Source organism: Aegilops tauschii, chromosome 3 (genome assembly GCF_002575655.3).
Source record: "Aegilops tauschii subsp. strangulata cultivar AL8/78 chromosome 3, Aet v6.0, whole genome shotgun sequence".
Taxonomy (NCBI): Eukaryota; Viridiplantae; Streptophyta; class Magnoliopsida; order Poales; family Poaceae; genus Aegilops; species Aegilops tauschii.
Window position 1 is genome coordinate 261833258 of NC_053037.3, and position 17869 is coordinate 261851126.

At 46.1% G+C, this 17869-nt stretch overlaps 1 protein-coding gene across 4 annotated transcripts; it reads left to right on the forward strand.

Moving 5' to 3' along the window:
- The first annotated feature begins 331 nt into the window (after positions 1–331).
- On the forward strand, positions 332–17542 carry LOC109784911 (CBL-interacting protein kinase 8). Of its 4 annotated transcripts, XM_020343532.4 has the most exons (15): positions 332–708; positions 2570–2632; positions 2741–2812; positions 3249–3356; positions 3439–3513; positions 3616–3669; positions 7005–7130; positions 7791–7880; positions 9599–9721; positions 12676–12789; positions 15448–15564; positions 16388–16444; positions 16540–16614; positions 17027–17170; positions 17315–17542. In XM_020343532.4, exons 1-14 carry the CDS (start codon positions 529–531, stop codon positions 17120–17122), a joined length of 1350 nt encoding a protein of 449 aa, XP_020199121.1. In that variant the 5' UTR covers positions 332–528; the 3' UTR covers positions 17123–17170; positions 17315–17542. The 4 variants fall into 4 exon arrangements, with proteins under 4 accessions (XP_020199121.1, XP_020199115.1, XP_073366479.1 ...); XM_020343526.4 differs by having other exon boundaries at positions 17027–17542; XM_073510378.1 differs by lacking the exon at positions 7005–7130 and having other exon boundaries at positions 353–708.
- Positions 17543–17869: the final 327 nt, after the last annotated feature.

Here is a 17869-nt window from a genome sequence, read left to right on the forward strand (position 1 = left end):
TCGGAGCTCGAAGAGATCCCTAGCCCGGAGACCACCGGCCTCTCTCCGGAGCGAAGGAAGGAGGAGGAAACAGAGCATGGACTGCCTGCCATGCCCTCCGTCGAGAAGCGTAAGACGGGGAAGGGGGAGGGTGGTCGGCGGCGAGCAAGGTGACTGCCGAGGTCGGAGCAACCGAAGGCGGGTGGGGTGGACGCCTTGGCGAGACTGGAGAACTGCGGAGAGGCTCGACGGAGTAGGAGCGGGAGCGCTCAAGGGGCAGCGCGTTGTGAGTTTTTTTTTTCACCCGCAATTGCACCCCTACATACACGTACCTACCCGTCCCATTTAAACCGGGCGGCACACACGGTCGCTTGCTGCGGTGCCAAATCTCATTAAATAATTCATTGAATGGCGCTGTCGAGCTGAGCACTTGAGAGCCCCCGCAGCCGCAGTACGACTCCAAAGCTGCAACTACCTTTTTGAACTCCTCGCGAGTCACCCACCGGCCAATACCGAGACCAACCTGAGAGGGTGAGGGGAGAGGGAGAGATGATTGGGGGAGGAGGGGGAGGGGCGCTGCGGCGGGTGGGCAAGTACGAGGTGGGGCGGACCATCGGGGAGGGGACGTTCGCCAAGGTCAAGTTCGCGCAGAACACGGAGACAGGGGAGAGCGTCGCCATGAAGGTGCTCGATCGCTCCTCCATCCTCAAGCACAAGATGGTGGATCAGGTGAGGAGGGTTTCAGTTTTCTGCTTCGGTTAGATTCCATCTCTTGGTTGGAGGTAATTAGAAAGTGGGAATCGGAATTTAGGGGTTCTTGGGGCAAAAGATCTAATTTTCCGTTCTTGGCAGCGTGTTTGGTTCGGGGGATTCGAGATGGGGAATGGGAGTTGAGGGGTGAGGAGATTAAAAGTCCACTGTTTGATTAGAGGGAAGGGGAGTTTAAGTAGGAAGGGGAATGGGAGTTGAGGAAGCCAATTCCCACTTATTTCTTTCCGGGGGTACCCTGTTAATTCGTGAGCAGAGTTTTATCCCACGCTAATTCCCATCATATACCAAACAAGGGAATGGGAGTAAAAATCTACTTCCCATGACTAATCCCTTCATAAACACCCTTGTGCAAACTCCCACTCCCCTGCCTAAGTGTTTACCAAACAGGCGGGGGTAATTAGAGCTAGGGAATGACAATTGAAGGGGTAGGAGACTTCAAATCCTTTGTTTGGTTGGGAGGATTGGGAATTCATAAGGGAATAGTCATGAGACTTGAGACTCCAACTCCCACCGTTTTATTAACAGGGGAGGCGTGAGTTTGTATCCTCGATGAACCTTGTTTGTCTTGCGGCGGTTGCTTTAGCAAAACTGTTTATATATATAAAGCGGGGCGAAAGCCTATTACGGTAAGTTGGAAGGGAATTGTTTCAGTAAGTCAATCTTAACCATTCATCATAACTTACATTAACTTCCCTTGCCTGGTCCCTCGTCAATTCAACCAAAAAAGAGAATACAGTTTCTCCTCAAATTCTCGTACATAATTCCTATCATGTGCCAAACAGAGGATTGGGAATAAAATGACTCATCCCATGTCTAGTCTCAGTACAACTCCCTACTCTAAACTCCCATTCCCCTTCCCAAATATTGCCAAACACGTTGTAAGATAAAGGCACCCGTTTGATTGGAGGGAATAGGAGTTTAGGAGGGATTGGGCGTTGAAGTTTAGAGTTCAACTCCCTCGATTTTATTAACAGGGGAGGGGGTGAGAATTGATTTACACAGAACATTCCGTCCCTTCATCATAACTTGTATTGCCATCTCTCGGCTAAGTCCCCATGAATTCCCCCTAACCAAACAAGGGAATAAACACCTCTCTTAAATTCCCACGTGTAATACTCATCCAATAACAAACAAGGGAGTAGGAATAAAATAAAACTTCCCATGTCTAATCTCATCACAACTCCCCCCCCCCCCCCCCCCCTTCCCATTCCCAGTCCCGACCCGAAAGTTACCAAACACGCTAGGGAATGGGAATTTAGGGGTTATGAGATATAAAGTCACCAGTTTGGTTGGAGGGAATGGAATTCACGAAAAATTGGGCATGGGAGTTCTGTTTTGTCTGGATTGGGTTTGTTGGCCAACAATTTGGTGCTCTCTGCCTCTGTCGTTCCTTCCAAATGCTCTTGGAGTGACTCGTGGGCACATCTATTTTGACTTTTAATCCGCAATCAGTAGTTTCCTCGATTGGTTGGTGTTTGCCTTGGTGCTAGAAAGCGGTGGACGGAGGAGATGTTCAATCTGACCATAGCCGGTCCTTATATTCTCTGGCTGAGGAGTTCCTTCCCGATTTTGTCAAGGGTTTGAGGCATTTCATTTAACGCTTTTCCCGGTAAACTTCGACGCATTTTTGGTTTGCTCATCTATTTTCATATTTTGGTGTCCACGAGTGCATGGAAACATTTCTCCCCACCTTTTTATTGTAATGGTCCTAAGTTTGTGATTATGAGGAGGAAAACAGTATTAGCTGCATAAGTTAATTGAATGAGCACCATTTATTTTATGAGGGTGAGATTTAATCTCACATGATTATTGTATGCAGATCAAGAGAGAGATATCCATAATGAAGCTTGTGAGGCATCCCAATGTGGTCAGATTATATGAGGTACGATATCTGCTTCTTTCTGATAGCTGTTTGAATTGTTGATCTTTTTTTCCGTTGTATGTCTTTGAGTACCAGCAGGATCATTACGTGCTATTCTGTTATGTGCAGGTTTTGGCGAGCCGAAAGAAGATATTTATAATCTTGGAGTTCATCACTGGTGGTGAACTATTTGACAAAATTGTAAGACCCCACTCTTCTCAGTGATAATTCTCATTGTCACTTTGTCAGTCTTCACTTCAAATCGACCTATGAAAATTGAACTAACTCTTAGGTTTGTTGCTTGGATTTCTCTGGCTCGGTCCTTCTGGGATGTACAAACATGATTTTTGAAACTTCATTCTATTGTTTCTGAGCATTTTGCTTAAGTAAGAAGTATGTGTAGAAAGGGGTGAAATACCTTGAATTATTAAACACTAGCAAGACGACACATTTTCCCCCTAGGTTGTCCACGTTTTGGGTATTTGCTAGAATGCATGTGGTTATATGCTGCTCGTGATGATGGTTACTTCTGTTACTTAAATTTGAATCGGGTCACTTAGTGTCTTCACTTCATCTATTTGCTAAGATTGTTGATGTGAATGGGAACCTAACAGCTCTATAAAACAACAATTTTCAGATTCGTCATGGGAGACTCAGTGAAGCGGATGCACGTAAATACTTTCAGCAGCTTATTGATGGTGTTGATTTTTGCCACAGCAAAGGAGTCTACCATCGAGATCTAAAGGTGGTCATTGAAAGTGAAAAATGAGGTGTTCTGTAGTTCAGAATTGTGGGCCTGTTGGACTTATTCTGCATGTTGTATGCAGCCTGAAAATCTTCTCCTTGATTCCCAAGGAAATCTTAAAATTTCAGACTTTGGACTCAGTGCATGGCCTGCACAGGTGTATACCTTTCTGAAGTTATACCTTTCTGAAGTTCTGTAGATGCATAATGCATTACTCATTTTAGTACGATTCTTGACTTGCTTAGTTGGTCACATGCAGGGAGCTGCCCTTCTACGCACTACCTGTGGAACCCCAAACTATGTTGCCCCAGAGGTACTTCATCTGACTAACATGGTTTGAGTTCTTCTAGTTAGACATCACTAAACCTGTCCACTGCAAGAAAGCAGTGGATTTAAGATTTACCTTTACTACTACTACCTCTACCGAAATATAAGGCATTTTTGCAGCTCAATTTGAACTGCAAAAACATCTTATATTTTGGTACGGAGGGAGTACATTTTAATACGTTAGTAAATTTTGTTGGTTTGGATATCAAATCCTACTAGGTACTTGGTGAAGTCCCTTTATCATGGATTTGCTGTCTTTCTTTCAAGCTTTGAGTCTCAATGCATTGAAAGGTAGAAATATATATACTCCTGGGAGTATGTACTCCCACATTCAAATATACCTCTTAAACAAATGTATTATACCTCTTTATCATTCTGAATATACCTCAATACAAGTTTCACGAAAAAATATCGTCGAAGCCCTTAGTTTATGTAGTATACTGTTTTTATGTATAAAAATGCAGTTTACGTGTAAAAAATATAAAATATGTGGAATATAAAATATGTGGTCTCGAATGTAACTTTTCATGGAACTCACTCTGGGGTATCTAGTACTCCCTCTGTAAACTAATATAAGAGTGTTTAGATCACTAAAGTAGTGATCTAAACGCTCTTATATTAGTTTATGAAGGGAGTAATTATCAATGAATTACACCCAAAATGACAGAGGTACAACAACTTCATCTATGTGGTATATAAGGAGGGGGAGCACACACTAAGCTCCGCCAGTAGTTAGTCCTGGTCTCCTGGAGGCCGCCTGCCCCTTCTCTAGCCCATGAATCTGCCTCCGCTTGGATGGTGTCGAGCAGCGAAGTGATGTTGGGCCTCTCACCATTGAAGACGGCGGCGTTTCTCTGCTTTACCGAAAAAGGCTTTCGCCCCGCTTTATATATAAAGCAACAGCCAACCACAATCTGATACAAACACACGCCACCTCAACTCACGCACAACACCCAAGGCTGGATACATAGGCGCTAGGCGTAGCAACACCACACCCAGCCACTACAAGAGCTACCAGGGTCCTCCACCGTGAACATGCCACTGCGAAGAGACGAAGCTGCAGACGATGAACCGTGAGCTCCAAGGCGGCGCCTTCAGGAAGGTTACGACACCAGAGTGCCGCCACCGCTCGAACCGAGGGTCAGGGTTTCCCCTGGAGCAACACGACGGGCAATGAGGACCGCGATGGCGCCTTCAAGAAGGGGGGGAACTCGCCGCCGCCGGCCTGCCCGAAGACAGCGGGTTTTCACCCTGGCCCACGCTCACTGCCCTCGGCATAGGTACAGAAGCCGCACAACCACCACCGATCGTCATCCCCGGCCACCACGCTGCCCACACGACCATGGCCACCGGGCAACACCTGAGCCACGGCCTCCGCCCACGAGCACCGGGCTTCCACCACCAGAGCTGCCGCCCTGGCATCCAAGACCACCCCACCTCCTTCCACAGGGACCATCGACGCTGCTGCCAGAAAGGCGGGCCCTTTGGGCGAGAATGGGACCCAGCCGGTCGGAACAGGACAGGGGGAAGCCACCGGCGGCTGCCGGGCACGCCGCAGTTTCTTGAACCGGGGCCAGGCCACCATCGCCACCCCTGGCAACAGCAAGACCTGGAGGCACCCTTGCCAACCCCCCGGAGCGCCCAAAGACGAAGAGCGTCGAGCCACCGTGCTCCACCCTCCGGGCCCGCCTCCAACCGCAGCTCCAAGCACCCCAAGCATCAGGTGGGGGGGGGGGGCAACCGCCGCTACTGCACGGGCAGCCCAACCAGCCGACATGATGGCCCTGGTCGAGGCGTCCGCCCGCAGCCCAAGCCTCCTGAGGCCCGCGCCGCTGAGAAGCCAAATCTGGCCGAGCCGCCTCCAAAGACGCAACCGCCGTCCCCGACCACCATTACACGCCACCATCTCCCACCTCCACCAGGCAGGAAGACCCCGACAGAGGTGGCCGCCCGCAGACAGCGCTGCCACAGGGCCAGATCCGACCGAGGCGCCGCATCCAAACCTCGGGCACGGCCCACCTCGTCGCAGCCCACCGCGCTCGCCGGAGAGCCCCGCACCACCCGCAGAGCTGCCGCCGTGCCGCGTCCCGCGCTCCGCAGTGCCCTGATCCGACCGCGCTGGCCCGCGCCAGCCCCAGCCGCACAAGGGGGTGAGAATCCCCGCCGCCGCCGGCGCTGGCCGGGCTTCGCTCGGGCACGCCCTCTGGCGGAGAGGGGAGGGGAGGTGGAGAGGCGGCCGACGGCTAGGGTTCCTCCCCTGCCGCCTGCGGGGGCGCTAGAGGAGGGGGAGAGGAGGGGGGGGGGGAGTGGGTGGGTGAGAACTTTGTCAGCTAGCTCATTTCTTTGCTCTCAAACCCACCATGCTGTCAACATTGTCAATGAGGATAAGCCCTTCCTTAGCAACGGTGAAATGGGGTCAATGGCCGACTACCCCACCAGTCAATGAAATTGTCTCCAAAACAACCAACATGAGATGATTGTTATATTTTAATTTAGTGTTCCATTGTCCAATTTTGAAGTTTGAACTTGTACCATTGCATAGTTATCTAGTTATACTTAAGTTGACTCACAAATGATTGGGTTGCTAATCTTTTAGAAACATGCAACCAGTACCTATCGTGGCGGCATGCATGTGGCATCCTTTGTGACAAGGTCACACAAAAGCTAAAAGGTAAGTTCTATAGGACGACGATCAGACCTGTGATGCTATTTGGAGCTGAGTGTTGGCCTACTAAGAGACCACACATCCAACAAATGAGTGCCACTGAGATGCGCATGCTAAGGTGGATGTGCGGCCGTACAATAAAGGGCCGAATTAGGAATGAGGGAATATGTAATAAGGTAGGGGTGGCACCGATTGAAGAGAAGCTTGTTCAACACCGACTAAGGTAGTTTGGACATATCCAACGGAGGCTTGCAGAAGCACCAGTGAATAGCTGTATTTCTAAAGAGTAGCGAAAATACTAGAAGGGGGGGAGGGGGGAGACCAAAGTTGACTTTGGACGAGGCGGTGACAAGAGACTTAAAGGTTTGGTGTACCCAGGGATTTGGCTCTTGATAGGACTGCATGGAGGTTGACAATTCATGTACCTAAACCTTAATTTACTCTACTTTATATACTTACACTTTCTCTCTTCTCTTTTGGGTTATCATAGGTTTCTGTTCGGTTAGTACACCAAATTTATCCGCCGGGGGGGGGGGGGGGGGGATGGAAGCATAAACAACTAGGGTGATCAGAGTGGCCGGAAGATTAGTAGGAAGTTTCGCCGAGGAGGAGCTTACCTTTGCACATGCAGAATTCTAATTTATCTTATGAAACAGGTTCTTAGTCATAAAGGATATGATGGAGCACTTGCTGATACATGGTCATGTGGAGTTATTCTATATGTCCTGTTGGCAGGTTATCTTCCCTTCGATGAAGTAGATTTGACTACCCTTTATGGGAAGGTTTGTTTCTTATAAGCTCATGACCACTTTACTAGAAGTCAACCTCCCTCCTCGCGGTATCTGAATATAGGTCGTTCTGAGATCCATGTGGTCAACCATGTGAAACTTTATTGTTATCATATGCAAAGTTACACTAGTATTTGAGATATAAGAGTAATGTCATTTGGTTTGTCTTGCAAGTTATGTGATCCAGCCACCACAAAATAACCAAACATACTAGGTGTGTAGATATTGATTAGTCGATGCAAGTACTATGTGTTAGTAGTCAAGCATCATAGAATGTGGTAATATAATGACCTAGCGACCATAGCGATTCTTATACTTTGTTAATTTGTTAGCTGCAAGGGAAATATAACATCTGTAGTCTAGTAGAGATTCTATGAATTTGTATTCAGAGCTTTTTCTATCACCCGTGGGGGCCTGTGGCAGAGTTGTATGTAGATATTTATTACTCCCTCCGTCCCAAAATAAGTGCCGTTGATTTGGTACAACTTTGTATCCAATCAGCGACACTTATTTTGGGACGGAGGGAGTACACGATTTGTGCACTAATTGGTCAATGGCATATGTGTTCTTGGTGGCGAGAACAGTTATTTTCTTAGACACGGCGTTTTTATGGAAAGTGTATTTTCTGTATATTAGTCTGTTTTCCTAATGCAGATTGAGAGCGCAGAATATTCATTCCCAGCTGTGTTTCCAAGTGGTGCTAAGTCACTGATACGTAGAATTCTGGATCCTAGCCCAGATACAGTAAGTGAAGTTCTACAATTATTTAGTCTAACATTGTATTGATTTCTTAAATGGTTTATATTTTGCTTTAAAGTTTTGTTAGCAATTGACAGCATCTCATATTTTTTTAGATAATGGAAGCTTTACCCCCATCCTCTGCATGTTCAGATGCATACAACCCTACTTATTACATCCTTTATTGCAAAGTCACCAAACAAAGGTCTTTCCAACAAAAGGGAAAAAACCAAAAACCAACAAAGTACTATAACATACATGCCAAAGAAGATCACTCTGAATACCAAGAAATCTGTCATCGACAACATCTCATATTTATCTCATCTTTTTTTTTTCAAGAAAATGCAAAAGCTTTGTGTTTTGATGCATTGTTATCAAGAATTTGTACAAGCCCAAAGAAGGGCACACCCGGTTTACAACACGGCGCCCCTAGCCGCTAGACACCACCTCATCCGGTAACAAAGCCGCAAGACCCTTCGGGGCCCGCCATCGCCCATTGTCTGGGCTCTGATTTGATCGCGCCGAGGAGGTAAGGCAAGCTGAGTTGATCACTATCAAAGATGATCGCGTTGCGATGCTTCAAGATGCACCATGTCACCAACGTGATGGCCGAAGAAGTGCTCTTACACGTGGAGGTCTGGACAGAATGACACGTTTGATGCTACCAGTCCACGAATCCGCCCAGCTCATTGGAATGGCACACCGTCGAGTGCAGTCAAGCGCCTCGTGCCACACCGTGTGTGCGAAGGAGCATCCGGTGAGGATATGAGCCATCATTTCCTCCAATTGATCACAGAGCACGCAACGTAGCGCGTGTTGCAGGCCTCGACGTGCCTGGTGCTTGGCTGTCCAGCACGTGACTTATAGTTCAGCTTCCAGGAGCTCGAACCAACCGTTCCCTGAAACAGGATGTCGTCACAGCTCTTGGACGCATACTAGGAGTCCTGGGTCTAGTGTTATACAGGGCAAACCATAGGGGTGGCCCAATCTTCATGATCTGGAGGCGGATTCAAGGATGAAGATGAAGAACAAGAGGGAAACAAGGGGAAATCACAAGAGGAACACACAAGTAGGCAAAGTCAATACAAGAGGTGCCTCTTTGAGCCACCAAGTACTCATCTCATAAGCCAAAGTCAATACTAGAGGTGAACCATCGGCAAGCCAAAAAACTGGCGCAGGATTCAGTCGCCAGCGCCTCTCCAATATTTTGGCGACGAATACAACGTAGAGAGCTGAAGGGCCTTGGGCGAGCCAAATTTTTGGAGCTTATCCAAACAGAAACGATCGTTCTGGTCAATGCCAATTTTTTGGTCGGGCAGCCCCTGGCTCTGATCCAGACGGGTCCTTAGTTAAATGTACTACCATTTACTGACATAACCCGTCGTTCATTTTGTAAGGTTAGGATTTTACTTGGTGAATGACATAATCCTGGCTGTGTGACACTGGTCATGGTCAGTTGATCGGTTTAAGGATCTGTTTGAAAACAAACTGGCTGGGTTCACATGTCACCTTGACTTTGTTAATTCATACCTCCCGTTAGTTTCCTTCTGCAAAAGAAATTATTTATTGTATGTTGAAGTAGCTGCTATGAGATGTACAAAGAACAAATATAATTCAGTGAATATTAGTTATGATATCCCTAACATGCAAAGACGTTCCATATGTGTGTAGTTACTATCTTTGTTAGTGTATTCTTGACTTACTATGTTTCTGAATTGGAACAGCGAATCAGGATAGAAGAGATCAGAAAGGATGAATGGTTTAAGAAAAATTATGAACCTGTCAGGGAACTAGAAAATGAAGAAGTCAATCTCGATGATGTTAATGCAGCTTTTGATGATCCTGAGGTATATAATTCTATTCACCATATTCCTAGAATTCATTTGGAAGGAAGGCATTGCATGTATATTTGTATAATACAGTGCTCAGCACTTGGTTTCAGCTATATCCCTCGCAAAATTAGAACACTGACGTGACATTAAGGCTTAAGGAATAAGGACAATTTATGGCCTCCACCCTCCAATCCTTACTCGTAGAAATATGTTGTGGTGTTATGGATATGTAAACTACATTTTGCTTTCCTCACCAGTGATTTGTACGAGTTCTTTTCTCTCAGTACTTAGTACCCATGTACTAAAAAAAACTTACCCATTGTACTTCCACATATTCACTGTATTCGATACTTTAGTTTCTTTGGTATTTGTTCTTTCGCAATTATCGAGATATAAGCCAAAAACAGACCACAGATTTCCCTCTCTTTGACCTAACAGGCACATATTGACCTTCAGCTTGGGATTGCTTATCCAAAGACTTATTTTAAGCCAAATGGAGCAAGCCGACTTACACACATGTTGCCTTGCTCATTCTTAGATCGGTAAATATAAGCTAGCCTGAAAACCCTTAAAATCTACATGATGCACTGTTAGAGTACGTAATGGGCCTAATGGGCCTGGGCTGGCGATATAGCCCGTTAGTCTTAGGGTTAATTAGAGATAAGGGTCGCTTGCTTAGGGGTCAAGTAAACCTCTCTATATAAGGGGAGGAGATGTATCAATCTAATCAAGCAAGAATTAAGAAGGAAATCCCTTCCCTCTTACCCGGCCGTGGGCAAAAAGGCCCCCGGCCGGCCCTCTCATGCCCTCCTTCTAGCAGCCACATAACAATTTGGTATCAGCTAGCTTCGGTTCGATCATGTCTTCACTGCCGCCCAACCCGTCTCTTCCGCTGCCGGTCACCTCGTCGCCTCCGGCGACCACCACGACCGTCGCCCCGCTCCTGCCCGCGCCGGGATCCTCCGTCGCGCCCGCCCCCGCCGTCCTCACTCCGGAGGAGGTGTCTGGGGCGCTGCGGGAGCTAACCCAGGCGGTCCAGGAGATCCGCCTGTTCTTGGCCGGGTCCTACGGGCCGCACTCGGCTGCGCCGCCCATCGCCGCCACCGCGCCGCCGTGGCTGCCGTGGCAGCCGCCGCACCAGGCGGCCTCCGCCGCGCTCGCCGGGCCGCTGCAGCAGCTGCTGCAGCTGCCATCAACTGCCCCGCCCTGGCTGCAGTGGCAGCCGCCGCTCTTGGCGGCCTCCGCCGCGCCCGGCGCTCCACCGCAGCAGCCGCTGCAGCTGCCATCCACCGCCACCACCGCCCCGCCCTGGCTGCAGTGGCAGCCGCCGCTCCTGGCGGCCTCCACCGCGCCCGGCGCTCCGCCGCAGCTGCAGCAGCCACCGCCGGTCAGCTCCGGCCCCGCATCGACCGCGCCAGCGGGAGTCCCGATCCACCAGATCAAGTTCCCGCCGTCGCCATCACCGCTTCCCCAGGGCGTCCCCATGCAGCAGATCAAGTTCCTGCCGTCGCGGTCACCGCTTCCGACTTGGATCACTACCGGCCACGTGTCGGCGGCGGCGAGGCTGCAGGCTGCGGCGCGCGGCCTCCTAGCGCGTCGGCGTGTGCGGGAGATGCGTGGTCTGCAGCTGCCGCTCCTCCCAGTTGCGCTTCGCTGTGCAAAGGACCTTGATCTCGTCCGTTGCGTCGGGGATCTTGGGCATGCTGTTTTCCCCACGGACAGCGACCTCAAAGTCTACGACATCGGCGGTTGGAGGGGCACATCCCTCCTTGCCATTCTCCATCGAAAGCCCTCCACTCTTCTCTGTGTGCTGCAGACCAACAGCCGTCCGGCGGGGAGAAGGCATGGTGTCACCGACAGGAGCGCACCGCGTAGCACCACTGCATTCCGCCGCCGGCTGCCGTGAGGGCGCCTCTGCTGGTCGCTCTTGCGACCACTTCCAGGTGGCCATACACATGCACTCCTTTTGTCCAGATGGTGTCCATGGGATCCAGGTGGCTGTACACGTGCACGTCCGACGTGCGGATGGTGTCCACTTTATGTTTAGGGGTCCAAAATAAAGCGTCCCAATTCCGGTTGAGAGCAATAAAACAATTCGAGATGTAAAAGGCTTGTTTTTAGGTGTTAGGTTTGTGTTGCGTCGAGTCATGGTTATAAGTTGGTTAGGTTGCAGCTCGAGGACAAGCTGCATGTCCAGGTGGGGTGTAGTGTTAGAGTACGTAATGGGCCTGGGCTGGCGGTATAGCCCGTTAGTCTTAGGGTTAATTAGAGATAAGGGTCGCTTGCTTAGGGGTCAAGTAAACCTCTCTATATAAGGGGAGGAGATGTATCAATCTAATCAAGCAAGAATTAAGAAGGAAATCCCTTCCCTCTTGCCCGGCCATGGGCAAAAAGGCCCCCGGCCGGCCCTCTCACGCCCTCCTTCTAGCAGCCACATAACATGCACATACATATTGCCATGCCCATGCTTTTGATAAGTATTAGGTAACCTATTAATTTGTGGATATGTTTTTGTCATGGAAACTGTCAGGGTTTACACCTGTATTTATTTGTCTTGGATTAGTAAGTGTTAGAGATGTATACATTTTCCGTATATTAGTTGTAGTATCCCCGTTGTATAAGGGGTTTCATGCATATTTACCACACACGTACGTGTAAGTATACTGGCATATGGCCTCACGGAAGTGCCAGTTGCCTTCATAACATGGTATCAAGGGCTGACATTTATATTTCCATAAAAGAAAATGTTTCCTTGATCTCTTCTCAATCGATCAAATATCCTGTTAGTCATAACACTTGATGATTTATGAAACTATGTTCCATTAATGTTTTGAGCAAATGAATTTAATCCAACATCTAGCAACCATTCATATAGTACATAAAAATTAGCCAATATGTTAAATTAACTCTGGTGTACTTTGTACTTGCAGTTCTTGTAATTTTTCTTGTCTTCATATTTGTCATTTTAGGAGGACAATCAACATACTTTTGACGATGAAGCAGGCCCTTTGACGCTCAATGCATTCGATCTAATTATTCTATCTCAAGGGTTGAACCTTTCGGCCCTATTTGATCGCCGACAGGTATTATGCAAGCCACTTGTGATGCCGAATGTTTTCACGAAGAAATCATCTGAATTGCCAAATGCACTTTATTTTAACAATATTAAAAGTGAGTAATATGTGAAGAGTGAAACTTGATTTGTTCTTGAGATGTTGAGTGAATATTTGATCTACTGTTGTAATTTGTAATAGTTTAAACCTCCCTATATTCTATGCATAGTACAATTTATAACCCATTTGGTTGAAATTACCTTTAACTATAAGGAAAAGTGTTAGCCCATCCATTTGATGAATAACAGGTATGAGTTTAATATTCGCTTGAAGTCATAGGTCTCCCAGACTCCCACTCTAGGACGGGCTGTTATTCCAACGGAATATTGGCTCTATGACACCGACATATCACAGGTTTAAAAAAAACACAACAAAATTTGTAGGCTCACTTCTTCCCATTTTGCATCCAAATTCTCCAAAGTTAAGTTTTTACTATCCGCTAATTCATACTAACGGAGGTCCCACCCCGTCATCAGTCCTGTGTTGCCTATGCTTGCGCCCTAAAACGGTTGCACCGCCTCTTCCCATGTCGCCATCTTCTAACCTCTACAGACTTTAGGAACAGTGTATTCTTCTCAAAGCTAGACCCCATGCTTTCTTGTCCACTGCACCGCCACAGCCACCACAGTCAGCTCACTGAGCTACCATTGCACACACCTCCTCCTTGTCATCTGCGTAGCCTACAGCTCTCACCCAACTGCGCCGCTGGTGACTGTCGTCACAAGACTATGTGATGCCGAACAAAAGGTGTTCACTATCATTTTGGTTTTTGCCAGCAGAGAAAAAAGTTTCTTCCAAGACTGAAAATGCACAATCCTCGTCGTTCTCCCAGTCTCTCTATCTTTATGAAAACTTCCCTACCTCAGATTGAAAATAAGATCATGAGAAACGAAACCAAGCCATAGCAGCAGCACAACCATGGATCCAAGCAGACGAGTCAAGCAGCCTGGCGCTGGAGTTCCAAGCATGAAGCAGCAGCTGTCCTCCGTGCCGTGTCTCCCCTCCATGACCATGAGGTGAGCAGTGGACAAGAAACTGGCAGCAGGAATGGCATGGATTGAAGGCCTGCTGCTCAGCGATAGGATAGCAGGATTTGATGATTCAATCTAGGATAAATTTCAGTGCAAACCAGTTTAACAAAATTGGATAAGTTTTTTTTTTCATTTCCAGTACTCAATTTTTGGAGAAAGAGAATAACAGGAAAGATGGTAGCAGAATCCGAAGGAATCTAAAAGAACAGAAGTTGCTGTCAGGGCCTCCCCTTAAGTTTTTTCTCTCAAAAAATGTGTTAGAACCGAACATCACAAGTTTTTGATGGTATTAAAGTGTACAAATAAATTTCCAGGTTTTTTCTAAATCTGTTTGTTTTGGTGTGACAGAAATTTCATATTCCCATTCATGAAATTCATGAAAAAATAGAAGAAAAATCTCCAAATTGACATCAAGAAAGAGCAATAGAAACCATAGCATATGATGATATTTTTTCTGTCAGGTTGGTCAAAAATTGTATGCTCCTGCCAGTATAATTCATTATCACAAGTTCCCATAATCTGAATTATGATAATTAATGTGCAATGTAATGTGTAGAACAGGGTGAAAGTGACACAGTCATAATAACTATATGCTGTGAAATTCAAACCTGTTTGTATTTTACAGACCATAGTAGTGTTTGCAATGTTTTACTACAAAAAGAGAAAGGCAAGAAAAAATTGTCCAAATAAAGGAAACTAAGAGTACCAATAGTATTGAGCACACTTGTCCATATCTATTGAAGTTTTGATAGTCGAACTAATGAAGCTGTTGCCGTCCAAGTAGAGATAATTCCTATATGCAGCGAGTCCTGGAAATACATATGGAAGAGTTGGGCACCGCCCCGGGTACGCTTCTTCCACTGGCTCGCTGACCAGGACCGGTGCTGGACCGCCGACCGCTTGGCACGCCGTGGGCTGCAGCACCATGACCCTTGCCTCCTGTGCTGCCAGGACCCCGAGACGATGGACCATCTGCTCCTTCGATGCCCCTTCTCCAGGCAAGTTTGGCATGACATCATCGCTTGGCTAAGCATGCCATGCACGCCACCAAGCTATGAACCTTCCCTCCTGGACTGGTGGCACACTGCCAGGCAAGGGACGCCGCAGTCCATGCGCAAAGGCCTGGCCTCCATGGCCTTGCTAACCCCCAGGATGATCTGGAAAAACCGCAACAGTTGCGTCTTTGAGGGCGCCCTGCCTTCGGCGCAAGACCTCGTTGTGAAGATCAAGGAAGAGGCGTCGCTCTGGGCCAAGGCGAGAGCTGCTGGCCTTCGCGACATCATCCCCCAGACTTGGGACGTGCACTGATTACCCGTTTATCATCATCAGTTCTGTTCCTCCTAGGAGGATTGTAACATAAACCCTATCTTTTCAATACAAAGAAACGCAAAAATCTCTTTGCGTTTTCTCAAGATTTTTTTTTTCCTATATGCAGTTCAGATATAAATTTTGCTGTATGTTTGGACAATACTCTCATGATTTTGAGAAATCTGGTCTGGTATAATCATTGTTGACATGCCCATGGTTCTGATATTTGGGTAGTTATAGATTTACGAACATTTGTCAGACCTAATAATTGTTTCTGTTTGCTCTGCAGGACTATGGCAAGCTTCAAAATAGATTTTTATCACGCAAACCAGCAAATGTTATATTGTCAAGTATGGAGGTTGTTGCTCAATCCATGGGGTTTAAGACACATATTCGCAATTATAAGGTAAGGTTTGCTGTCCAGTCTGTTCTGTCATGCATATTAGCAACCTTCTGACTTGAGATCTTAACAGACAGCTGGGTTTTCTGTTCATTTTATAATGGTTAGCATATACTTTCCCTCGTATCAAATATAAGGCGTATCTTGTGTGCCCACTTGAAACTTTGACCATAAATTCTGCCTACTTGTTACAAAATCTTAATGACAACATGTGCTTTCGAATACAAATCCAATGGTATCAATTTATATAAACTAGCCCTCACATTTTCTAATAATTACTCCCTCTGTATCAAAATATAAGACGTTTTTTGATACTGTCAGTGTCAAAAACGCTTATATTTTGATACGGAGGGAGTATTAGTGAAAGCATTAATTTGGACAGTCAAAACATGCCCAATATTGTGAAATGGGGAGCAACTTATTTTTCTCAGTATGAGTAAACAGACTTGCATTGTTCAAAATACCGGCCGATAAATCAGTTAACTAGCCGATTAATCCCCGCTCGGTGGGTCACCGATTAACCGGTTTATCGGCCGATTAACTGGCCGGTTCGTCTATTAATCCCTTGCTCGCCAGCCAACCAAGCAGTTACCAGCTAACGATTTCCTGAACATTGCAGACTTGGATCTTTTTTATTTCATTACGATTATTTATATTTAATCTGATAATATTATGCACTCTATTTGTTCCCAAATAACATAATGAAGGTCTTATTTTTTTTCTTTCTGGATTTGCATTTAACATGTACTCCTGTATTGCTAATGAGTTTCGATTACTGTTGTGACATGTTTTTATCGCTTATAAGTAGTTTCACTATTAATATGTACAGATGAGGGTGGAAGGTCCAAATGCGAACAAGACTAGCCATCTCACAATTATGCTTCAAGTGAGTCTTGCCCTCTCTGCAGTCATTTATATCTCTTGTTCTAGCTGTATAGTTTTCTCATCCTTTTACTTCATCTGATTTTGCTCTGGTTTTAGATTTTTGAAGTTGCCCCATCAATCTTTATGGTGGAATTAGAGAGATCTGCTGGAGATACTTCAGAGTATAATAAGGTCAAGACATATTATTCTTTTTTGCATATTCCTGCAACTGGCACACCTTATATTATTACTTTCTGTATGAGGCAACTTTCTAGTCTAGAATAAAAGATGAAGATCCTAATGAGCAGTTGTTAAGAAGGACGTTGACTAAAATATACATAGTGATGTTTGTACTCCCTCTGTCCGAAAAAACTTGTCATCAAAATGGATAAAAAGGCATGTATCTAGAACTAATATACATCTAGATACATCCCCTTTTATTCATTTTGATGACAAGTATTTCCGGACGGAGGGAGTAGTAGCCAGATGTAGCTGCTTATTTGGCATATTATCTTTCGGAAAATTGTAAATCTGCTAAACGCAATTTGCTGTTGGTTTTGCTGGGCATGCACAACTAACTATGGAATTGTTTTTATTGTTGCAGTTCGTAAACAACTACTGCTCCAAATTAGATGATATCATCTGGAAAGTTTCTGCTGAGAAGGGAAAATCTAGGACATCCCGGCTATCGAAGCGCTAATTTATGCACCTATTACAATTTATCTGTAACCATGTGGGTTTGCTGCAGGTATAATGCGTATTGCTGTTTTGTTCGGATTACGTACATCACGGGCTTGACTAATGAGTGTACTAGTGCAGTTTATCATAATTGATCTATGATCTTTTAGTTATATACTACCCCCGACCTAAAACGTTTTATATTTGTTTACAGAGGGAGGGGGAGATTGTGTTTAGTGCCATGATTGTATACTACGACTAGTCGAGTCTGCTTGTACAAAGAGGTCCATCTAGTAGTTCTGACATGTCAGTTTTCATGTACAGAAATGTGTCAAACAAACTGTACTTCACTTGTCTCCGGGTTTGTTCGGGGAGTTGACATAATTGGTGTGACTTGTATACTGCCAACATTTGTTGCTTTCGTTCCATTTCTACTCTTCAATTTGTTAGCTTGCATGACTCATTATCAACTGATTAAACAGCATCACCTCATTGGTGTTATCGTGTGCATATCTTTTCTGTTTTTTGATGTCTATTCCACAACGTGAGCCGACAATTTATGCGAGCATCATATTTACAAGACAAATGAGCCCTGTAAAACAACAACCAGCACAAAGTGAAATTGCCCAGCCACCGTTTCTGGCCACGGAGCAAAGTTTCTCTAAATACTGCAATGATCTGGATTGCCATGACATAACTTGATGCCTTTTTTTTTTTGAAACGGAGGCAAAAGATTTGCCTCATCTCATTGATAAAGAAGGGGTTAAAA

Excerpts from the sequence above, each read along its gene's own strand:
- LOC109784911 (XM_020343526.4), top strand. The coding sequence starts at position 529 with ATGATTGGGGGAGGAGGGGGAGGGGCGCTGCGGCGGGTGGGCAAGTAC. Across the intron at positions 3,670-7,004 it reads CAAACTATGTTGCCCCAGAG|GTTCTTAGTCATAAAGGATA; the intron begins GTACTTCATCTG and ends CTTATGAAACAG. Across the intron at positions 16,615-17,026 it reads ATACTTCAGAGTATAATAAG|TTCGTAAACAACTACTGCTC; the intron begins GTCAAGACATAT and ends TTATTGTTGCAG.